At 32.5% G+C, this 25,772-nt stretch overlaps 2 protein-coding genes across 5 annotated transcripts; both read right to left on the reverse strand.

Annotated features, from left to right (window-relative positions):
* Positions 1 to 828: 828 nt before the first annotated feature.
* Positions 829 to 2,373, reverse strand: LOC134274851 (uncharacterized). Of its 2 annotated transcripts, none has more exons than XM_062757096.1 (4): positions 2,258 to 2,373; positions 1,717 to 2,016; positions 1,326 to 1,598; positions 829 to 1,220 (listed from the first exon to the last, which is right to left on the reverse strand). In XM_062757096.1, the coding sequence occupies exons 2-4, from the start codon at positions 1,841 to 1,843 to the stop codon at positions 844 to 846; spliced, it is 777 nt and encodes a 258-aa protein (XP_062613080.1). In that variant the 5' UTR covers positions 1,844 to 2,016; positions 2,258 to 2,373; the 3' UTR covers positions 829 to 843. The 2 variants fall into 2 exon arrangements, with proteins under 2 accessions (XP_062613080.1, XP_062613079.1); XM_062757095.1 differs by having other exon boundaries at positions 2,199 to 2,354.
* Positions 2,374 to 8,581: 6,208 nt separating this feature from the next.
* LOC134274852 (uncharacterized) lies at positions 8,582 to 25,772 on the reverse strand. 3 transcript variants are annotated; one of them, XM_062757098.1, is made up of 9 exons: positions 25,682 to 25,772; positions 15,277 to 15,570; positions 14,613 to 14,894; positions 13,924 to 14,277; positions 12,518 to 12,622; positions 12,393 to 12,423; positions 11,611 to 11,696; positions 8,852 to 8,906; positions 8,582 to 8,741 (listed from the first exon to the last, which is right to left on the reverse strand). In XM_062757098.1, exons 1-9 carry the CDS (start codon positions 25,749 to 25,751, stop codon positions 8,654 to 8,656), a joined length of 1,365 nt encoding a protein of 454 aa, XP_062613082.1. In that variant the 5' UTR covers positions 25,752 to 25,772; the 3' UTR covers positions 8,582 to 8,653. The 3 variants fall into 3 exon arrangements, with proteins under 3 accessions (XP_062613082.1, XP_062613081.1, XP_062613083.1); XM_062757097.1 differs by lacking the exon at positions 25,682 to 25,772 and adding an exon at positions 15,665 to 15,804 and having other exon boundaries at positions 15,277 to 15,576; XM_062757099.1 differs by lacking the exons at positions 11,611 to 11,696; positions 12,393 to 12,423; positions 12,518 to 12,622; positions 25,682 to 25,772 and adding an exon at positions 15,665 to 15,804 and having other exon boundaries at positions 15,277 to 15,576.

Genomic DNA, 25,772 nt, shown 5'->3' on the forward strand with positions numbered 1-25,772 from the left:
CCAATCAGATTGCAGCGCACGCGCATGCGCGTGATTTCATGAAAAATTTTATATATCATATTGTAGTACATTATAATGCATGTCTATGTTATAAATTTCAAAGCATTTCATTATAAAACAAAAAAGATATTGAGATTTCTGTTTCAGCCAATCAGAGCAAAGCGCACGTGCATGCGCGTGCGTTCATGCAAATTTGACCATGTCATCTTATCTACACAACTTATATATCTTCATATAATGAGTTTCAAAACATTTTATCAAAAAATATAAAAGTTACAACCATATTAAATATATCAGTCATTTTACTCATTGCACGCGCCCGCACGTGCATGCGAATGCGCGCAAAATGACCTTCGTTCGGCACATCTACACAACATGCCTACTAACCCTAAAAAGGTTTTAACTTAGTTTGGTGAACAGTTTCTGAGAACACTTCCGGACAAAAAAGTACCGGAGAAGAAATAAGAAGAAAAAAGAATAATAATAATAATAATAATAATAATAAGAAACAGAGTAAAAACAATATGTTCCCCAACTTCGTTTGGGGAATATAATAATAAGAAGAAGAAACAGAGTAAAAACAATATGTTCCCCAACTTCGTTTGGGGAACATAATAACAACTTCCAATAGATTATATATGTTCATGAATCAAAATGTATACTTTTCATGTGTAACTCGGTATATGACTATTTTAATATCATTGTTAATATTATAAATGGACGTTTACTATCCCCGTCACAGGAAAAGTGCCCAAATCTGTAAGCCAGCTAAATGTTAAACAATTTTTCTCAATGAAATATTATTTACGATATCTTCTTTGTAAATTATAAATATTTAGATATTTAAGATATCATAAAAATCTTACCGAAAAAATTATTATTTTCTTTACCTGAATAATTGTAAAAAGTAATTTTGAACGAATGGTTTCCAAGTCTGTTAGAAACGATTATTGCATTTCCTCCAATCCAGTCCTGTGAAATGTTCATTAGAGAAAGCTTTGTGTTGTACCCTTCGACTTCGAGAATCTTTCCAAATGCTTGCAATGGTATTGATCCTGTTGTGAAAGACACCATTTCTCGAAAAATGTCCAACCCGTTGAAGTTTTTAATAACTACCTGACTACTGGGTGGTGGAAATGAAATAACATTCAACTCTAATGTCAAGTTCTCTCCAAGACTTACACCGATGGTTTCTTGAGAGGAAGATATGAAAGGTGGCCCTGAAAAAATATGGGGATAAGGCTATACTAAAAATTATGTTAATTTTAAGATAAAAAAAACAATTTTACAACGGTTTTTAGTGCTGAATATAATTATTTTATTACCATTTATACTTAAGGTGACAAAACTCCTTGATACTTCCGTAGACCTCGATGTTCCACACGTAGTATATTCAATGGTACAGATGTATCGTCCCATGTCTTTGTATGAGACACGTTGAAGGTCAACCAACTCCGTTGTGTATGTTCTTACAACTGTGCTATTAAATCCTAGTATGTGCTGCCACTCCACTTTCAAAGGTTGATACGCTCCACTTAGAGGACATTCGAATGCCACGTTTTCAGATATATTTTTGGTGATATACTCCGGTTGTCTAACTAATTAATGAGAAAATATTACAGTGTATCTATTTTTATCAAAGAAATAGATATTCAAAACATGGGATAAAAATAAATTTGTACTTCATAATATAATGTAATTAAAGAAACATTATACCTGGAATGGAGCTTATAGATTTGACCATTTTCCTTCCATTAAAATTAGAACTGTTCCTACAACGAAACATTGGTGTAATGTCGATGCGGAAGACATAGTCTGAATCTATGCCATCCTTGGAATACATCAAAGCTTTGGTATCTATAGTGGCTATCTCTGTTTCATTCTGATATAGTTTTACCCGATAATAATTAAGAATGCAGCCGTTCGCATTTTCTGATGTCCAGTTTACTTTAAGTGTGCAGCGTTGAATTGAGATGTCAACATTATCACTGCTCGGGAAATCTTGAGACACTGTAACTACAGAATGTACATTACATACATGTATTACTTTAACAATTTAATACATTTTCAACTTTTAAATTTAACTTTCTTTTTAACGTGTATAAAAGGGCAAATCAGAAAATATTGATGCAGTATGTAAAAAAAAGAGACATATTTGATTAATAATTAATGAAATGAAATTTCATTGACGTACTTACTGTCAAATAAAAAGCACAATAATGTATAGGTTAAGCTTAAAGGCTTTGTCAAAACATACATTTTGCTTGAAACGTTATAGCATCTTTTTAATCTATACATGACAGTGCTGTTTAGACATAGTAACGGAAATCCGAGTAAACAAATGATCAATTCCACATACAAAAACAAACACAGTTAAAAGAAACTAAGTGGAAGGAAATGTGTCGCAAAGGGGAGGACAACAATTAAATGTGCACATTTAACATTGTAATTACTTTATCTTGTTGTTTATATGAAAAACATTTACTCAGATGTTCTTTTAACGTAGGACAAGTCTTTTTCGAATGTCCTCTTAAATATTAAAGCAACGTTTTAAAAAATATATAACTACATAAATTTATATAACTATAAAAAACTTCAGTTACAAGTTTGGAGAAACATAGTGCGTTCGATGTCATCAAAAACCAAGGAAACATAATCGATTTCCTGAAGAGAAAAAAAATCTCGAGTTTGCTGTATATATTTTACATCGTATTATTAATTACATATACATTTTATACAAGTGATTTTCATTTATACGTCGGCTCGATATGTCTAAATGTACTTGAAATAAAAGACAGTAAAGAGTTAACACATTTGTTTCATGTTTGGATATTTTTGGATATTTTACAAGTACGTGTGAGAGACTTCAGTGGTAATATAACGACAAAACTTCATGATAAATATGCTGAATATTCTGACTTCATTTTTACATTGTAACCTTCCTAACTTGTGTAGCAATATCCTTATCACCTGCAAATGGCAATTATATCTCCCAGTTGATTCGAAAGTAAGAGCATATCTAAGTCTTAACAATTTCTAAAACATAGCAAGTTGTCAACAATCACCTAACAAAATGTTGAAATAAGGATATCAGCAGTTACATTTAAAGTCATTATTTTGCAAGTTGTGTTGTTGATACAATGACTGTATGCAAGTACAATTTAATTTATCATTAAGTCGAATGCTGAGTGACACATATCGAATTCCTTTAAATAACGTGTACTTGAGTTGGTAAAAAGGAACACGACTCACTTTGCAAGGGCTTCCATGCTTACCTCCTTTAAGATTTACCATTCATTAGCTATATCCTATGAATGTCAAATCTTTCAAAACATTCATCTTAAAAAATAATTTACAATGTTTTAAGCAGGAAATGTAAATAAACAAGATTCAATCGGTTCAAGAAAATTTAAAATGTTTAAAACTTACTTGTTTAAAATAAACAGCAATGGCAAATTCATTCATGATATCCGAGAATGCTTCCATATATATGTGAGCAAACATTGATTTGCTGTTCTATAGAAAATTGATTGATTAATTGTATTGTTTTACATTCCATTCGAAAATTTTTCACAAGTAGAGACGCTACCATATACAACTTTTTACCCTTGGGCCTACACGGCACTCAGGGCCATTGAACAGTGAGGAATCTCTATCTTGCCAACGCCTGCCGTGATACGCGGGACCTCGGTTTTTAAGGTTTCATCCGGAGGTCCGCAACTTACATTTCAAGTGCAAAGCGGATAACGAAGGAACAGTTGTTGTCCTTGTTATTATAGACCTATGTCATTAAAGGTCGAGATTCGAACTCACGACCAACCGATCACAAACCAAGCGTTCTTGAGAAAATGATTTTATAAAGATCTTTTTTTCCTATATAATCTTATGTAAAACGTAAAAGGGTCCCGGGGATAGGCTTCGGCTTAGGTGAGCTAAAAGAGAGAGTTAAAATATAATGGTTGAACTGGTCGTTTGAAATCGATCGATGCTGCGTTCAACAAGATACATGTATCTGAAAATGCCAGATTTACATGGACATTGCTAAGACATAAATCATTTTATAGAATCATGACAATGCAAAGGAATGTAACTATATTTCTATCAATTGGGTGGCTTTACTTCCGCCTAATGCCTGAGAGGAAATATGCGTTCAATGTGCCAACGATCTATTTCAAAACAAATATTTTAAGAAAGTAAAAAATTTATAAACTTACTGATGGTTGATGAAACAATGGTGTAATTTTTATAGCCGAAAAGGAAGTTAAATAATGAAATTTGGAAATTGAAAAAAATCTGTCGTCTTATTATTGTAAAGAAAAACAAGGGCTCGTATGTATAGTTTTTCCTTGTTCACATATTTCTTTCAAGAGGTTATTAAAACATGTAAAGACATCCAAATAAAAGACGACAATATCTGTTCAAATTGCACTTAACAAAGCTTTCAGTAAACAGATTTCCTGCAAGAAAGTCCAAACACAAATCCTCGGGGTAAATTTCCTGTATCTGGCAACACGGTTTTAAAAAAGCATAAATAAATAAATGCAATTTTGAAGAAAAGGAAGATTGCAGAGCGTTTTCATCCCCCATATTTAGCAGATCACAGCCATTGTAAGTTTTTTTAATTACAAAAATGAATTGAAACAATCAGAGGCAGATTGTACAATATTATATATATCATGGCAAGTGATATTCATCACTGTCTTTGGGGCATCCCTGACAATGAGTACGCTAGGTTTTCCGCTCACGGAAACGAAGACCTAATAGATGTGTATTAAGCAATAGGTAATACTTTGATGACTTAAAAATATTGAGAATTGATATGATCACTTTTCTTATTTTTAGATGACCCTTTGCATTTTTATTAAACATCACTCGGATTATCTTTATCTGTCAACGAAGTTAAATGCAATATTTCTTATTCACCAGAAATCTTAAAAGATACTGAAACATAAATTATTGAATGCTTACGGATAAATGCTTGCAAGTTTTTTTCTCTTCTTTAAGAAATAAAACTTTATTAATCACAATACAGTTTCACAAACTTGAGATAATGTTGTGGAACACATAAGATATATGCCAATACGTTTCTAATAAGTTGAATTTCTTGGCATTTATTTCCCAGAGTTAACAGTGATATCACAAAATGAGTTTAAAATTAAAATTCAGAGTTTAAAATTTTGTTCATTTATTTATTCATTATAAGAAGGATATGGAGATAACGAACAGTATTCAATCTCAACGTCCATTTAACAATATACAAAATAAGAGCAGAGCAAACACGGACCTCCGAAACATCAGAGGTGGGAACAGGTGCCATGGAGGAGTGAGCATCCCCTGCCGAACGGTCACACCCGCCGTGTGCTCGTTGTCATGATCAGGAAATAGCGGAAAAAATCCGTCTTCAATTCAGTGTATAAATAATGGACTAACCATTGGTATAAAAAACGTCAGTCAGCATTTGACTCAATGATAAATTGTATTTGCTGACAAGGTCATTGTATCGACCATAGAATTTACGAAATGATGACTTTAAACGAGACTGTTGATATTCTTGTTTCATCAACTTGCTTGTCAATAATTTACCTCGTTTAAGAAATTGTTCATACGTAGAACACGCTCTTGCGTATCGAATCAACTGAGATATATATACTCCGTATGCAGGTGATGAAGGTATATTGCTGCATAAGTAAGGAAAGTTGACGAAAGTTATCAGGTTTATCATATAGCTTGGTTGTTAGATTACCATTAGTGTCTTTTTCAAGTAAAATATCCAAGTATGAAGCAGAAGTGTTGGACTCTGTGGTATCTTTTATCTCAAGCTCACCAGGATATATCGTATCGACGTAGGAATGGAAATTATCATTATTAATTGACAATACTTCGTCGATATATCTAAATGTCGAGTTGAAGGCCACAGCAAGTGTTTTCTTCTTTTCACGCATAAGATTTTGCATAAATTCTGCTTCATATGAATATGAAAATAAGTCTGCTAATAACGGAGCGCAATTTGTACCCATGGGAATTCCAATAGATTGTTGGAATACCTGGTCTCCAAAAACCACATAGATATTGTCAATCAGAAACTCAAGCATCTTCTTGATGTCAACTTCAGAGTACTTATGTGTGCAATCAGAATCTGTTTTAACAAAATAATTTTTCAAATGACCAATGACGAGGTAAGTAAAGAAGATGGGCGCATTTGGCGAGTAATCTGCAGGAATCATTTGTACGAAACATTTATGGTTTAAATGTCCATGATTTGGTTGGCTGAACATAGCTGGTCAGATTTTTCAAGCACGTCCATAGGTTTTTTTCATTTAGTTTGAAAGACCGTGTGAAATTGTAACATTTTTGTCCGTTTTTCCAGGGGGTACTGTAACATATTAATGTTTCACAAAAACGAAACACCTAAAATATTTAATGCATAGATGCATGATACATGTACATTATAGAATAGAAGATTAGATTCTGAATTGATTTCGCTCGAGAACCAAACTGAACCAAAATTTATCTAATTCAAAATCTTAATACATAAGAACATAAAATGAAACTGACAAAATAAATGGTTGTTTGCATGAAAAAAAAAATTAACGCCCCATGCCAGGCTCGAACTAAAAACTTCTCGCTTCGAGTGCAGTGAGCAGGTAACCCAACTTACTGAGCTATCACCGCTACACGTATACCGATGATTTTAAAAGGACAAAGAAGCACCACATTCACACACTTGGATTTTTTTGGGAAAAGTTAATTTTTCGTGGTCTCTGGGTCTTCTCTCCATTTTTCAAAGAAGTGTATTCGTTTCTTTTAATTAAAATACACACAAATAACATTTCAAAATCATGGAGAGAAGACCCAGAGATAGAAAATTTTTAGAAAAACGTGTCAAAAAATGTACCTTTTTGTACCAAATGTCTGATCTGGCCAATTTTCAGGTTATTTTTTAGCTAATCAGAGCTCAATTTCAGGAAGATATTTTCCTTTCCTGTTGCACAGGATTCCGATAAATAAATAAAATGTTAAAATTTCATGTGACATGTCGATAAAATTTTCACTTTTCAAGTACGCCCAGATTCCTGCCGAATGCCCATCAAAAGCGCCCACGTTCTTTACGAGTTCCATTTTTGTTGAAGAAGCAGCTGTCAATGATATCAAAAAGCCTGGATTTTACTAGTAATTTGTCGTATGGAATTGTTGTGTATAAAGTTGAAAAGTCGTAAGTTTTTAAGCTGTTGATTTTTGTAAAGTCTTGTGATTTCAAATTGTCCAAAAGTTCTTTAGAATTTTTAAGTATCCACATCTGATTTACACCACTTCTTTATATAATGAGCCTTACAAACGAAGACAATGTTGTTACCTGCTTTGTCGGCAGGAACCAGTACGTACTGATTGTGTAATCTTTCTAATTCTTTTTTCACTTCTGGTTTATTGAACACAGAAGGATAGATGGTTTTCATTTTGCCCCTCAATCTTTTAATACGTGACTTCAACATGGATCTGATACATTTAATCCATTCTGACAAGGTGTCAATGTCTTCTTTTTCATATCTGGCCCATCGTCTGGCGTAATTTTCAACAGAATCCATAATATTTATGAAATTCCGACGCCAGTTGAAGGGTCGGGGTTCCCTATATTTAGGACCTTTTAAAATAAGTGATTTAAGATCCTCATTACAAACTATATTTACGTCACCTGTAATAACGTGTCCAGCAGGACTATAGTTATAGGGCGAAGTAGAACATGAACACGAAGGGGGGTTATTTTTCAGATAGTCGATATCCAGGCCATGTAAAGTGTTTTTGTAATTGAAAAGTTTGGAAGCAATGGTTGACGTATATTTGTAGGAAATACAAGGTGTAGTCTTTAACTTGAAATATGGTGGAATACATGACTGGACCCTTTTGTGATTAAGAATATTACTTATATTAACCGCGTCAATTCCTTTATTGGCATATTGAAGTTTAAGGAAAAGACGGATTGTTTTAGCTGCATTTTTTTCCGTGAAACGTGCGGGTTTAAAAAGCCTATGATATGCAATATCCATAATCACAGATCCGAGCCTATATTCAGGTGACGAGGAATCTAAAATTGGATGTTCCTTGGCCTTTTCAAGAAGACTATTTAAAAGTTTCAAAGGGACAGAGTAAAGTTTTGTTCGAATATGATGTAGACCTAACTGTTGATTTACATAAGGTAGTAATGAATCAAAAGAGACGTCGTGTAAATGATATATACCGAATTAAAATTAAATGACTCTGACACTTTTCTGCCTTTCTTTGTCTTCATTAAATCTGTCAATCAATATCCAAATTTTATAATTTAGAAAAAAAAAATCATAAAAATATTTTTTGAGAATATCCAATGTTTGATGTATATAAAAAAAAAATAAATTTTGATTTCTTAAATGGTAGAAGATACATATATTCATTTTTCTTAAGAAGTCATACTCTGGTCTCTTTTACGTATTCTCAATTAAGAATTTGTGTGAAATATATATTATTCATTTGTAATAAAGAATCGCGCATTATCTTAATCATTACCTATATGCATTATTCAGAAATATACATGTAAGCATGTTCTCATACTTTTTCTATTTTATGAGCATGAAACGTACATTTTAGATTTGAAGCAACAATATTGAACATTTAATTTTCGTTATTTGAATCCAGGAGCAAACTCGTTATCATACAATATTTTGTCCGTCTGAAACTCATCTGCAGCAAATCCATCGCAACTGAACATACTACAAAAGTAAAGAGCAGACAACATGTACTTAGAAGTGGAAGCACATCATTTTGATAGCAATAATAATAAAACATTTTTACATATATATTTCTGTGTACAATCCCTTACCTTTGACTCCGTTTTTGCTCCATTTCTATGTTCTCTTCAGTCAATTTTTGAACATCTACATTAATAAGAACAATGATCATTAACATCAAAGCTTTAACATTTTAAGAGATGCCTAAAATTTTCAAATATTTACCTGTTTAATAGTGAATAAATTAAAAAAAACCAAACAATCAACCGGCAATATTTGCTTAGTATTGAATTGATTATAGTTTAGCTTAAATGGTCTATTTTTAAAAAAAAAAATGTAAGTCGGGTGGAGATCCTTGTTCATTTCAATCAGATTGTTCAAATAGTTTTAGTCTAGCATTACGATCATGACAATTTATTAGCAAGACTACATATATCAGCATTATTTTGTAGAAATATATATGTGGAATACAATGAAAAAAACCCATCAGCCTGCATGTGCTTAACTCCTGAATAAAACAGCTACTTGTAAAAAGTAATTTGTTCCAATTTTCATTAAAAAAATACTGCAAAATGTTTGAATAAAGATAACATTTATGAAAATCACATTTCAACTATTTTCGGTATGGCATTTTTTTATGGAGCTTCTGAAGATATATTTACTTCAAAGACAAAGCTTACTCTTTACTATAGAGAAAGATCATTTTTTGTGGACTATCATAGCTGAGAAATAAGCAGAGCTGTCTAAATGATGCTTGCATTTTAAAGACCTTTCTTCCCGGTTTAACTTACCGTGCTCATCAAGAAAATGAACTTTAAATTTTTAAAAAAGTATAAAATTGATCTTTAACTAAGTTAGCACAAAGGAATATTTATTATTTGATTAATTCAACACTTTTTAAAATATCATCAATTATATTAAAATTGAAATATTCAACATCATTTCTTCACATAACAACAACGAAAATTTCGTTTATTTTAGTCTTTATTATCAAAAACATAAACACCGGTCATGTTTCGAATATTTTATATCAATATCATCCTGCTCAGAGAGTATTTTATGTACAATGTCCAATTGGGATCCCTAAATTCGTTTAATAAACATAATAACATTCAGTTTCCTTGTACTTAGTAAATTTAAAAAATAAAAATGGTAGAAGATATTTAATTACTTGTTCCAGGATCAATGATTTAAGTAAATTCTTTTTGATTGCAAAACGTTCAATGATTTTTGTCAACATCCTGAAAGTCCGTAAACCTTTCATATATCACGATAAATGCTCATCCTTATGTGCACATCTTGATGATTTCGTTATTTCTTTAAGCTATCCAATACTAACTTACTTATAAACTTAAAACTAATACAGCATAACCTGCTTATAAGGAACTTTGTTTAAAGAAGTTTTCGTTAAATAGAAGTTAAGTTTGTGATTTATCCCTCTCTTTAAAACTTTTTATATTATTGATATAGGTGTAAGAATTTCCATTTTAAGATAAGAAACTAAAATTCCATGTTTCCGGACCTCTTTATAAGCTCTGATTAAAATACATCTAAGCGAACACAAGAAACACCGATCGCGATGCTTTTGTTGCTACAGGACGTAGAAGTATATATTCCAGAAAGTCACAACTCTTTTCCATTTATATTTTTATATGCAAAAATTAAGAATAAACTTTTCTAAACAGTTGTAAATAAGATAAAAATCTGTGATTTAATAACTAATCAAGGTCAAAATGCAACATGTTAAATTGAATGTAGCTAATTAAATGCTATTGGACTCGGTGCAGTTAATTCTATGTCTCCTTGTTCACAATACTAATGATATTTTGATGGATGCTTCAGCGAGTGATTATCGGTGCTAGTTTTCCTCATGTTGAAGTAAATGACACAAAATGTTCCTTGCACTGCATTTATTTCGTTATTTTCGCTCTTTCACCTCCATTATGCATTGTATTCTTTTGGTAAACAAAAGCGTTTAGCCCTTTTCCATGCCAGTAAAATTTAAATGTACATGTATTAAACATCCAGTAACAATTCACAGTGAACATAAAAGCAGGTGTATAGTTGCACAATTAAAATTAGTCCCCTTGGCAACTTCCGTTTACCTGTAAATAAGGAAGACAAAATTTAGTTTTATTATTTACTGTGTTGAAACTTTTGCATTAATTACACCTGTTAACAAGTTGATGAACATTTAAGTGTACTGTGATGTGGTTTACAAATAAAAAGTTACTGATGGTTCTTCAATAAATATCATATATCTTTTAGTGTTACCATCTTTTTTACTCCCCATTATGTGAAATGTAAGTTAAATAAAGCAATCAAACCTTCTCTCGTTGCAATAAGACGACTGGTCTGTTTAATCACATTGTCTTGGTGGTAAACTTTACTCGCATCATCATTTACTGAAGACAGGTATAAGATTGTTTTCTTTCCCTTTTCCGATAAGTACACGTAACATTCAAATATTTCTTTTCGATGTGAATATCTTCACTCTACGCATCAATATTCAACTTCATCAGACGTTATACTAAACCGTCTTGAGTTAAATCTAGTAGGTTACAAACATTGTAATAAACTATATAATTCGAGAAGAATATATCCTTATACCAGTACTCAATATGACTGGAAAAAATCCGAAGAAGAGGATAAAAAATCTGACTAAATTTTCACTTTATCATTCATCCGACACATAGACAAACCACGATAATCGAAACAAATATTATGGTAGAAAGGTACTTCCGTTTTAAGTATTAATACCCTCAACTTCACAATTTTGACAGGATCACATCATCAACATCAATATCAACATTATATTTTTATATGAAATGTTAACAGCTTCAATACGTACCTTGGTCTTTTTTCTTACTGGTAAACGAAAAGGGTCTGGAATATAAGCGTTCACTTTTTGAAACTTCTGATTGTTTGTTATCGCCACTAAATAAAAAAAAAAATCTGTAATATATCTGCCAAGAACAGTATTCAAGCTCAAAAGTATATTAAACAATGTAAAATAGAAGCATCTAGCAAACAAGAATCTCCGAATTATCTGAGGTGGGATCAGATGCCATGGAAGAGTGAGCATCCTCTTCCGACCGGTCACATCCGCCGTGTGCTCATTGTGATCAAGAAAAAAAAAATGAAAAACTGTTTTTGCAGACAAAGTCATTGTTTCAACCATAAAACTTATGATATTCTTGTTCATCAACTTGTTTGTCAATAATTTACCTCGTTTTGTACATAGGCAGAGCGGCCTCTAGAACGCCCTAAAAATAAATATCTTAAAACCAACTTTGTAGACCTCTTTGTTCGTGTAGCACGGAAATTATATCACAGTAGTCTAGTATTATTACTCTTGCTGGATTGCCGTAGAAAGTGATGACACAAAAATGAAATCTCCCAGTCCTAATCATAAGGTCCATGCATGGGTAAAAAAAGTATGGTGATGTCTTATTCTTAAATGAAATACAAAACACAACTTATTCTACAAGGAAGCTTCCTTATTTGGTGGCCATTACTTTTAATTTCTTCTATAGGATTTTTCATAAACATACTTCATCTACTAGGTTTTTGAGAGGGATACAACCATACATTGATTTTCTATCTACAAAAATGTAATTTTTAAATACTCACGTATTGTCGTTTAATGACAGTTTTTTTCCTCCTAAAAAATACATTAAGCACTTGTATATATATCTTTCAATACACAATACAAATGTTTTAGTCTTAAAAAATAATAAAAAATATTTCAAGCTTACTTTTCTTCTTGCAAGTAACTACCAGTACAATAACAATGATGAATAAAACAAGAATCCCTCCTCCAATTCCAGCCAAGAGATACATATTTTCCTTCAGTACTCTAACTGAAATATACAAAAACATTTTCCCTGGGACTGAATGGATCTTCTTATGTTTTAATAGCGATACTGTTACTATTTTCTTTATAATGTATAGTATTGAGTATATCAATTGGTTGAAATAAAATATTATCGTTTAATCGTAGCCTACGTATTTTCATAAACACAAAAATTGCTTGCCAAACAGTTACACCCAAAATTTAAATTTTTGATAATTTTGGAAGTTTCAGAACAAAACAGACAAAGATAACATACGACTAAATTACATTCTCCGAATCAGCTTCTGACAATTATAAAAAAAAAACTAGAGGTTCTGTGAGCACTAGCTGAGTTCACTAAATGATACCCCGCCTCCCATATGATTATAATGGCAAAGTCCATGATTTGCTCTTGGAAACCCGAAATAAGTGTCAGATCAAAAAGTAAAATAGGAGATGCACAATGGCATTATGTAACAAAAATCTGTGAAAGTATCACGATATTTTATTCAGTAATATAGAAGGCGTTGCGGATAAAAGATGGGTACCCTTCAATACATGTATTATAGAAGGAATGGCAGGTCAATGGTTCGCTATGGGAACCCCGAAATATGCGTCCGATCAAAAAAAAAAAAGGAGGTACACAATTGGACTATGTTACAAAAATTCTGTGAAAGTCTCATATTTCATTCAGTGACATAGGAGGAGTTGCGGATGCGTACCCCTAAGCGTAATAGACGGAAGGACGTAAATACAGCTAGACGCACAGCTAGACAGAAGGACCGACGTACATCCCGATCACTTTTGTACCCTCTTACTTTTCAAGCGGGGGGTATAATAAGTTGTTTGAAAATATTGTTCCAGATTTTTTTTTCAGATAAAAAGTACATGTAATTTTGTTCAATTTCTATTATCAAAATAGAATATATCTGGCCTGGGGGGAGGGCCGAAAACTTAGACGAGCTCACTTTTGATCTAAAGGATGGATATCCTGTAATATTACTGCAACAGAAATAATGGTCGTGTCAATGTTTTGCTAATGATCCCAAAATATGTGTCTGATCAAAAAGTAAAATAAAGTGCACAATGGCACTATGTAACAAAGATTATCCACCTGCCTCAACATCCCAAAGCCTAGCAATTCAGTTTTCTTACAACCTCCTTTTGCAGACAGTGTTGAAATTTTTTTGTATGCTACATGTAAGACTTGAAACTCGATGTTTGTATTGATTTCAGGTATCCCTGAGTCATAAAAAGAATTAAATCGAAGTGAATTTTATATTGAATTTGGGCACCATATACATCGTTCATTTTTGCAATGTAATTTACCTATGAAGTTATAGATATGGTTTTCTGCATCCGGACGCTGAATTTTAAAACTGATCGAATGATGCCCAAGGCTATTAGAGACGGTAATTGTATTTGTTCCAAACGACATTTCTGAAACATTCAGCATTGTTAAGCTCGTCACATATCCTTCAACATCAATGGTCTTTCCATAGGCTTTCAGTGGCACTACTGTATTTTCGAAATATACTGTGTGATTAACATAATTGTTGCCTTGGCTTTTGACGGTTACTTGTTCATAAGGTGCTGGAAATGATATTATTTGTAACGGTACTGTTATGTTTTCTCCTGGTAGAATACTAAGAGTTTCTGTAGAAGTATCTATAAATGGTGGACCTGTAAAAAATCAAAAATTGATTAGTTTGCTATCTTCATTTTCTTTCAGATATGATAAATTTGTATATGACAGACTATTCTAACAAGCTCATGAACTATGTAAAAATAAAACTTTTATCAGAGAATGCCACATTTGGATAGATTGAAAACCATTTCGTCTTTCCAGCTTCTTTCTAAGATTTGAAGTTTGAGTATAACCAAGTTCTATGTCTTATGAATTTAAGATATCATAAGGAGATTGTTGTTCACCAAAATATTTCTGAGATATCCAAATCTTAGTAGACCTAGTGAAATCAACTTAACACGAGTAAAAGAAGATTTTCAGTTGTTCTTACCTCTAACGTGGAACACAATAGAACTCATCAAACTCCGTGACGTCATCAAATCGTTTGACTTTCCACAGAGCGTGTAATGTACCGTACAGTCATACAATCCCATGTCTCTGTAGGATACGTTTCTGAGGCTGACTTGTGATGTAGTAAAGTTTCTCACGATGGTTTCATCTGTTCCGATCCTGTGCTGCCACTCAAACCTCAGCGGCTGGTAAGCTCCCGTAAGAGGACACTCTAATACAGTATTTTCTGATACTCTTTTGGTGATATTCTTTGTTTGGATTTCTAAAATGTAAATTGATTGTTATATTGTTGATGTTTTAACTCTCGTTCATATATTTTGTACAAATCGTGTTCATTTGTAAGTTAGATAAAATATACAGATGAAAGAAATTTTAAATAAATATTAAATATATACTTTTAAATTTCTTATCTTTAAAATATGCATAGTGATGATAATGTACATAAATTGTATGTCTTCGTTTTCGTTTTCATTTGTAGTTAATGTCATCTTGCATGCAAATACCAGAACTCAAACGGCAATGTTTGGCACCTAACAGTGATACACTTTAAATACTTACGACTTTAATCTAAAGCCTGTACCTATAAAATACGCGACCTTAAAATCAATGTAAGCAGTGTAGTCAACAGTAGAGATTATAAGTACCTGGGAACGTTGAGATACTTTTATTCCTTATTCTTTGGTCAGACTGATTGCCATTACAGGTCATTACGGTGGTGATTTCCACTCGGTACACAGAGTTGGAAGAGATTCCATCATTGGTATACATCAAGGATGTTGTATCAAATGTTCGTCTTTCTGTATCATTCTGAAATAGTTTTAAGTGATACGTTTCAAATTCACATCCATTTACATCATTTTCGGCGGTCCAGTTGACATTGAGTGTACATTTATGAATCCAAATGTGAACATCCTCTCCGCTTGTAGAATTCTGGGACACTGAAACTAAGAAATAATTTACTAAGTTAAATTCGCATTCAATTTTCATAATTGCAATTATTTTCTTCTGTGTTACTGTGTTATAGATACTTACAATTAATTAGTAGATTTAGTGATATAATTTTAAAACATAAACTTTTCGCTTTCCACATTTGAAACAACATATTGCTTTCACCATTAAAACTTTCCAACTTTATGTGTTAAGTAGGTAGAACAGAAACGATAGTGACTTTATAATTTATTCCCCTATTCAGCTAAAGATAAAAAAATACGAGGAAATGTTTTAAATGACGGAAGTTCTTCGATATGAAATGCACACTTAACAGGTATGATAATTTTATGCATTTCAAACGATAATAAACATACTTGTTATACTTCATGTTAAAGCTGATTGCAGTTAAAAAAGGTAAGTTGTCCTCCATATTATTTTTGATTTTTATGGAGTCCCTTTATAAGCCGTTCCTTTGGTCACGGTTAAGTGTGCTTCGCTTTTCAGTCTAATCTGTAGTGAAAAATAGTTCTATTGCTATCGGTATTATCGGAGATAAAAAAATAAAATGGTGTGTTCTTATCTAAGAGTCATGTTCTACATTAACTAGTCAAAATTATTTCGTTTAAACGATTTACATGTATTTAGGACAAGCAACAAGTGAACCGCAAAGCGGAACAATCCTTCACAAAGAGCATATCTAAGCATCAAGGAATCAAGGCATTCGACATTGATACCGATGCAAATTACCTCAATTCATTTTTGCACAGGACATACACGTAACCCAAACATACACAGGATTCAGTTTCCCTCTAACTCTTTTGAGAGGAGATAATAAGCTTAATGCATGTTCATTGTACATGTATCAAACATGTGACGACAGGTAACAGATATTTTTTTTCTTGCACGTACGGATAACCCTAACTTACAAAAATATTCTTAATCCATTCTATACAAAAAATAAAAACAATATACGTTTTTTTAAAAGGACCTGAGAGCACAGTTTGGTTTTTTTGCTTGGTTTTGTTTTTATTAAAATTTTAATTTCAATCAACTGAAACTGCATAAAATTCTTACTATTCGGTATTAATGTATCATAAATGTAACATCGGAGTTTAAGAGCAAAGGCACATGTATATGTACAAGTCTAATCAGTTTTTTAACTCTTAAATTTATTTACCTTGTCATTGGTTCATTTACAAATTATTTTGTTACAAAATGCTCTGATTGTACACACAAGTACCCTGAAGTCGACTTCAAAGAGGTGCTTGAGTTTCTTATTGCCAATATCTATGTTGTTTTTGGAGACCAGGTCTTCCAACAATCTATTGAAATTCCCATGCGTAAGAATTGCGCCCCGTTATGAGTAGACCTATTTTTGTATTCATATGAAGCAGAATTTGTGCAAAATCTTATGCGTGAAACGAAGAAAACACTTGCTGTGGCCTTCAACTCGACATTTAAATATATCTTCGACGTATTGTCAATAAACAATGGTAATTTCCATTCTTATGTCGATACATATCCTGGTGAGTTTGAGATAACGATACCACATATTCACCCCTACTAATGTTATTGTGATTTAAATTCAAGACACCTGGTTTAGGTTTACCTATTCAAAGGTTAAAGGGTAGATCCGGTTTTATAAATAAAATTGACAGTAAACAGGAAATTGCCATAGTCTGTTTCTTCTGAAATATGTCCTATGAAAAATGTGTGTTTCCACACCTTTCTGAAAGACTTTCATGATTTTCAACAGAAATGGGTGGCTTAAGGTGGGGGGGGGGGGGTAAATAACAATTAATACAGCTCACTAGCGACCGATACGCTGGTAAAAAAAAAGTGTCATATCATCTACACTGACAAACCTTTGTTTGCTTTATATGACTATTGCTATTAATGCGCACAGAGGATCTTACCACGAGCAACTGACCAATTGTTGATTGAATACGTTTACGCCAAATACATGATTACATGTTACTTCGAACATGTGGTTCAGGTCAATCTATGATCATGTCAGTGGAGTGCAAAATAAAAAAAAAATGTTCTTATGAACAAAATGCAAACATTAGAAACTATTAAAAATATCAGGGGCGCTTTTAATTGGTGTTAACTAATGAAAAATATGTTTAATGAAAGGTATACGTAGTTCGTGTCAAGTCCAGAACACCAGCATTTCAAAGATGAGGAAAACGAGCAGCATCTCGTATGCATTTAAATGGACAAAACATTTTTTACATAACTATACTCGTGATCACTTGTGTTGGCCAGGGAATCCACCGACAATTGTATTCACCGATAGTACAATAAAGGAATTTATCAAGCGTAAAATTCCTGAAGTATTCGTATAGTAACCCATAACGCAATTCTCATTCATCTGATTTGTCAGTTAAAGTCACATCGGTGTCCCATTTGCTAATCTGACGCCAAAAAAATATAGTCCCGGTTCCCATGCAAAATATTTGCCCAAAAAGAAATTTTAATTCATGACAGCAGAAAATTGTATCATAGAGAATACTTAAAAATAATTTAAACTTGAATGAATTCAAGAAAGATCGATTGAAGTACATTTCTACAGAATGATATTATAGGGTGGTGAAAAGTAAAACACAACATAACTTTTCTGTTTACCATGTCTCCACGTGCTAGTTACTTCCTAGCCACATTTCCGTGAATAATTTACCTTATCTAGCTGAAGTCTCGCTAGCTCAGAGCTACTCTGAACTCATCGGGTTTTATAATGCGTAGAACACCGAAAAATAAAAGGTTCCGAACACATAAGTAGGGGTGATATTCTGAGTTTCTGACACATCTGTTTCATATTTGAATAGACTTGAATGTTAATCTAATAACCAAGCTCTATGATCAACGTAATGACTTAAACTTTTCTATCGTCAACAAATGCTGACTGACGTTTTTCATACTAATTGTTAGTCCATTATTTATACACTAAATTGACAACGGATTTTACCGTTATTTCCCGATGATGACAAAGAGCACACAGCTGGTGTGACCGGTCGACAGAGGAATGCTAACTCCTCCATGGCACCCGATCCCACTTCTGATGTTTTGGAGATCCGTGTTTGCTCTGCTTCTATTTTGTATTGTTTCATGGACTTTTGATCCTGAATATTGTTCGTTATCTTCATATGTTTCTGATAACGTCAATGGACACAAACTTACAGATGACATGGTATATTTTCTAAAAAATTGAAAGTGCCGTTAATTCCGTAAAAAAAAACCCAATGAAACCGAACGAAATACATTCTTTATCTTTAACTCATCAAGATAAAGTCACATACCAAAAAAAAAAAAAAAAAAAAAAAAAAGCTTAATATACGCAAGCATTTAGAAAAAAAAAATTGCAAAAACACTGAAAAGTTGAAAAGGTTGTAATGCCGTCAATATCATAGAAGCGGAATGAAATGTTTGATACTTAGATATTTTACTTGAAAAATATGTAAATGGTTAATCTAAAAACCAAGCTCAATGATAAACGTGATGACTTAAACTCTTCCATCATCAACTTTCCTTATTATGCAGCAATACACCTTCATCACATGCATACGGAGTTTATACTTCTCAAATTATTCGATACGCTCTACGTATGAACAATTTCTAAAACGAGGTAAATTATTGACAAACAGGTTGATGAAACAAGAATGTCAGCAGTCTCGTTTAAATTAATCATTTCGTTAGTTCTAAGGTCGATACAATGACCTTGTCAGCAAATACAATTTATCATTGAGTCAAATACTGACTGATGTTTTTCAAACTAATTATTAATCCATTATTTATACAATGAAACGACGGATTTGCCCCGCTATTTCGCGATCATATCAAGAAGCACACGATGGGTGTAACTGGTCAGCAGGGGGATGCTCACTCCTCCATGGCACCGGATCCAACCTCTGATGTTTTGGAGGTCCATAGACGGATGGACGGATTCAGGGGAAACCTTTAGTCCCCTCCATTTTCACCGGTATGGAACAGATTAGGTATATAGATATATAGACGGAGGTTTACTTTTTCCGAAGTTAAATTGATGTCTAGTGATGTAACGAAGGTATTGACCAGGTAAATAGAAATAGCATTCTCTTTATATTTGACGTCACAACATTCAATCAAAATAAATGAGCTATATTTTAAAACAAGGGGTACTATGAGAAATGAGCTCACTAATATATACCCCCGATTCCCATATTGATATAATGATTGTGTCTATGTTTTGCTTTTGGAACCCCAAAATATGTGTCGGATCAAAAAATAAAATTATGAGGTGCACAATGCCAATATGTAATAAAGATTCTGTGAAAGTTTCATTAAATTTCACTCAGTGGTTTAAGAATATCAATAAGCTCAAAGTACTCGAATTTTAAAGCAAATCTGTATAACGAACACAAATACGGAATATTTTATTACATGGTTTATTTAAAAAAAAATGTGAATACAGGAAATATAATAGATTTAATAGTGGTGTAGAATTTTGACCTGATAAAGTTGTTTACTTTCTTGACTAGTTTCACTTCCCGCTGTGAAAGCAATCATTATAAGTCAAAAAGTCATGTATTTTTTCATGTAAAAGAAAAAGGTATCTCACCAAAATCGAATTCAACATTTAAAATGCAAAACTTTAACGCAAGGATAATTATGCAATAAAGAAAATCTCTAAAACAGATATTTCTCTTCCTGAAAATCTACCTACAGAGTACATTGTATTCTCCGAGTCCTTGGTAGTCATCTTTGCATGAATAAAATTAATGAAATAAACTAAGAGTACAATTTAAAATTCCTGTCATGTCCTGTGAGGAAACATATCACTTATACATATAAGTATACTCTCCCCGTATGTTGAAAAAGTTAGTTCAGTCGATTAAAAATGTTTTTAGAACTATATATACGATAAAATTGAATGGTCTTTACGTTAATAATCCAATAGTAGTCATAAAATATTATCTCATACTCCAGTCGTCACAGCGAAACGCATAGAAAAACAAGGCCTACATTTATTCTTTTGAACGGAAAAAGATTTCAACTTTAAATTATATTTGCGTGGTTTCTTATTCAGTTATTTATGTAATTTCCTCATCATCAAATGTAGTTCCTTTTTTAGACTGTTACAGTTTTTTTTAATGTCGATACAAACCAATATTTTAGTCTGTTAACGACCAAAAATTTTCTTCACTGCTTAATGCTGTTTCCAATCTTTCTTAACGTATGTTAAAGGTAATGACAGCCAATGAAATATGCAGAAATAAAAGTATTCAGTATTCAAGCTTAATGGTCCACTAAACATTACAATCAGGAGCGGACTAAATCACTATTCAATCTCCGTGTAAGTTTCAAGGGATGTATAATCTGCAAACAGAAATAACAATAAAAAAATTATACTTTTATGCAAAGAAAAAATATGTTAATAAAAAATATTTAGTAATGTAAGCCATGAAAGTACATTCTTAGTCATGATATTTGTCACAGGATCATTTATGACTCAACTATATTTTCCGAAGAACAAAGCTCATAACTATTGCATACATTTACCCCTCAAATATATACATCAGTACTCCAAATTAATGCTTCCATGCTTATATATGTATAATGCATTGAATATCACATTGTTATTACATACTTCGACATGCTTACTAATTTGCTATATATAAGTTGTATTCTTCTTTCGCTCATTTTAATTACTGCCTGTGTATTTAATTATTAGAAACGTATCTTTAGATGAAATAACTATAATTTTTTTAAATTTTCAAAGGAATATAAAAGAGAGGAGAAAGATTAGTGCTAATACATCATTTAGACATATTTTTAATTGAAATGCTCACCGCTTTTTCCAGAAGATAATCCCTGGGCATTTATAGGTTCTTCATAGAAATCGGGTCTTGTTTGAATTTCTCTTTCGTTATTGATACTCACTCTGTTAAAAGGCGAAGCCAAAGTCAAAATTGAAATTTTTCTGGTGAATAACAAACAATATTCGATATCAAAAGAGTCCATAATTGTTTTGCTATATACTCCAGATTCGAATAAATAAGACATTGAAGGTTGCATGACGACGCCAGTTTCATAAAATTTACGAACTTCCGTGGTTAAATTTAAAAAAAAAAATGTCCAGATTACAATTTGTAACTCCTTATTTTCCTCTCCGAGTTTCTCTATGCGTAAGACGTCCAAATGTTTTAAATAATTCTATGATAGGTTTGCCAATTTTTTTTCCTCTTGGGATACATAGCTAGCTGCGTCCGTTTACAACATCAATTGAGTTTTGATTGCGACATCACAATGCCGCTGCATGCGCACTGACCCTCTGGTGAATACGGCTCAAATCTGGTGAATATGTACATGTAGTGTCATGAACTGTTTGCGCTTGTATAGATTGTAGGGACTATTAATACATGTAGGCTATATAATAAAAATATTTACTTCTTACATGTACATGCATCTGTCTTGATATACACTTAAAACAAAATAAAGTGATAAATTGTACTCACTCTTTTCTTTTCGAAGCTAATGTTTGCTTTAATCCTGTTATTTTCAAAATCAAATTTTAAAAATCAGAATTACAATGATAGAATTATTTTTTAAAATTCTATTTATATCTAAATTTTGTTAAATTGTACTCACTTTTCCGTTTCATTAAGATCCAGAGTGTCATTGACATACAAAACAAAAAGGCAAATGACGCACCAATCGTTGATATTGTTACAATTTGTTTAGCAAGTGATTCTGCATTTAAAAAAATATAAGTAATTGAAGATATAATTTCCAATAGATTATAGATGTTCATTATTCAAAATGAATACTTTTCATGTGTAACTCGGTTTATGACTATTTTAGTATTATTGTTGATGTTCCAATTTTATTAATGTGAATAGTTTTAAAGTAATACCTTCATTGCTCCTATGGTTCTTTTTATCAGACATTTCAAGTGTGAACGCATATGCATGAGATCCATGTTTGTTTGACATAACAATAGTATTTCTTCCATACCAATCGTCAGTTATATTTGTGACTGTAAATTTTGAGCCATAGCCCTGTACTTCAACAACTTTATCAACAAGAAATAAGGGAACATTAACGAATTCGAAATTGACACTTCTTTCAAAGAGAACAGAACCGTCTTCTTTCCGAATGTGAATAAGACTGTCTGGTCTTGGAAAACTAACTACATTCAGGAAAAAGTCCAGGGTTTTTCTGGAAGTATCTTCATGCGTCTTTATATTTGTAGTCATTGGAGATCCTCGAAAAAAAAAATTCAAGGGTTACAATATTCAGCCGAGTCACCTTGATTACATTCATTTTATTAAATAAAAAGAGCTTGAAGATTTTGATAGAAAATTAAATCAACATTCCTCGCTCTTAAAGAAGAAAATACTCATTAAATGGGGATTCTGGCAATTTACTGTGATAATTTCTTTGTCTGTCATTTTTAAAAAGGGTTTGTAAAAGAAAAAAAACTTGGTGAACTTTTACACTCTGATCTAACTTTTCATGGCAAGAGGTATTCTAGTTAAAACCCCACCCCTTTTCAAAGAACTGGTTAAAATGTACACATGGAGATAACGAACAGTATTCAAGACTGGGTTGTACCACCATGCTCCTTCTTTGATTCAAAAATGTGTACGAAAAATTGAGTCTGAGAAGTGTAAGTGTACTTTAGTAATACCGGAATGGAAATCTGCACCCTTCTGGCCAATGTTGGTCTGTAAGAATGCCAAACTGGGTAAATTGAAAACTGTTTCACCTTTGCAGCTTCTTTCTTATTGAGCTTTGAAGTTTGAATGTAACTACATGTATTTTGGAAGGTCTATTTAAGGTACTGAATTTTTTTAAGATACTGTAAGGATAAAGTTTTCGTTTGCACAATTATTTTGTTTAAAAAATTATGATTGTACACACAAGTACTCTAAAGTGAGATCAAAAAGATGCTTGCGTTTCTGATTGACAATATCTATGTGGTTTTTGGAAACCAGGTCTTCCAATAATCTATTCTCATGGGTACGAATTGCGTCCTGTTATTACCAGACCTATTGTTGTATTCATATGAAGCAGAATCTATGCAAAAGCTTATGTGTGAAAGGAAGAAAACACTTGCTGTGGCCTTCAACTCGACATTTAGATATATCGACGACGTATTGTCAATTAGCAATGGTACTTTCCATTCTGATGTCGATACAATATATCCTGGTGATCTTGAGATTAAAAAAAATACCACAATCTGAAACATCTGTTTCATATTTGGATATTTTACTTGAAAAAGGACGTTAATGGCAATCTAACAACCAAGCTCTATGATAAACGTGATGACACTTAGCTTTTCTATCATTAACTTTCCTTAATTATGCAGAAATATACCTTCATCACCTGCATACGGAGTTTATTTATCTCAGTTGATTCGATACGCAAGAGCATGCTATACGTATGAACAATTTCAAAACGAGGAAAATTGTTGACAAACAAGTTGATGAAACAAGAATTTCAGCAGTATCGTTTAAAGTCATCATTTTGTAAATTTTATGGCCGATGCAATGCTCTTGTCAGCGAATAAAATCTATCATTAAGTCAAATGCTGAATGACGTTTTTACATTCTAACTGTTAATATTTACACTGAATTGACGTCGGATTTTTTCATGATTTCCCAATCATGACAAGGAGCACACGGCGGGTGTGACCGGTCGGCAAGGGAGGCTCACGCTTCCATGGCACCTGATCCATTTTTATGGACTTATGATCTTGAAATACTGTTCGTTATCTCCATATCTTTCACCAAAATATTTTTGAGATATCCTGATCTTAGTAGACCTCGTGAAGCTAACGTAACACGAAGAAAACATGGTTTACAGTTGTTTCTACCTTCAACGTGGAAGGCAATAGAACTCATAGAACTCCTTGATGTCATCGTTTCTTTTGATTTTCCACAGAGCTTGTAGTGTACCGTACAGTCATACATCCCCATGTCTCTGTAGGATACTTGTCTCAGGCTGACTTGTGACGTAGTGAAGTTTCTCACAATGGATTTATCGGTTCCGATCCTGTGCTGCCATTCAAAACCCAACGGCTGGTAAGCTCCCGTAAGAGGACACTCTAATACAGCATTTTCTAATACACTTCTGGTGATATTCTTTGTTTGGATTTCTAAAGGGTAAATTGATTGTTATATTGTTGAGGTTGATTATCATAGCAATAGCTCTGCTGGCATATTTTCATATGCCAGCAGAGCAATTGCTATTCATAACGCCATGTTCACTGAATAACGTTGTTTATTTTTTAAATATATTTCTTACCTTAGAAATATTTACAATGATAATTGTTTACATGAAAAGCATTTTTTTCACCGTAGATTTCTGATATATACATTGATTACTATGTATTTGAGTTCATTGCTCTTAACCAACTTTTATTTGCGACGAATTTATTTTGCGATATTAGGGGAGAGGGGTAAACTAGTTCAAGTCGATTTTTGTGATCAAGCCTTTTTTGATCTGTTATTTAATAGATACAGAACCTTTTATGTCCGGTAAGCAGCAAGAAATATTTGCGGTGAATAAAATTTTGTTTACAGTATCTGGGATGCAAATATAAGAGTTCAATCGACGATACATGCACCTGACAGTGATGCCCTATAAATACTTACGATTTCAATTTAAACCCTGAAGTTATAAATTTACGCCGACTTTAAAAGTCAAAATAAACATAACAGTCAACCGTACAGTAGAGATTATAAATACCTGTGAATGTTGAGATACTTTTAATCCTTGTTCTTTGGTCAGAATAATTGCCATTACAGGACATTTTGGTCGTGATTTCCACTCGGTATACAGAATTGGAAGAGATTGCATCATTGGTATACATCAAAGATGTTGTGTCAACTGTTCTTTTTTCTGTATCATTCTGAAATAGTTTTAAGTGATACATATCCAAATAACATCCATTTACTTTATTTTCTGCGGTCCAGTTTACATAAAGTGAACAGTTATGAATCCACATATGAACATCCTTACTGCTTGTAGAATTCTGGGACACTGAAACTAGGAAAAAATTACTTAGTGAAATTGGCATTCATAGTTCATAATTGCAATAATTTTATTCTGTCTTACTGTGTTTTATATACTTACGAACAACTAGTAGATATAGTGATATAAATTCAAAAAATAAACTTCTGGCTTTCCATATTTGAAAAAACATATTGCTTTCACAATTAAAACC

The sequence above is a fragment of the Saccostrea cucullata genome, unplaced genomic scaffold (genome assembly GCF_032062105.1).
Source record: "Saccostrea cucullata isolate Sc308-1 unplaced genomic scaffold, CSIRO_AGI_Scuc_v1 ctg931, whole genome shotgun sequence".
NCBI classification, from domain to species: Eukaryota; Metazoa; Mollusca; class Bivalvia; order Ostreida; family Ostreidae; genus Saccostrea; species Saccostrea cuccullata.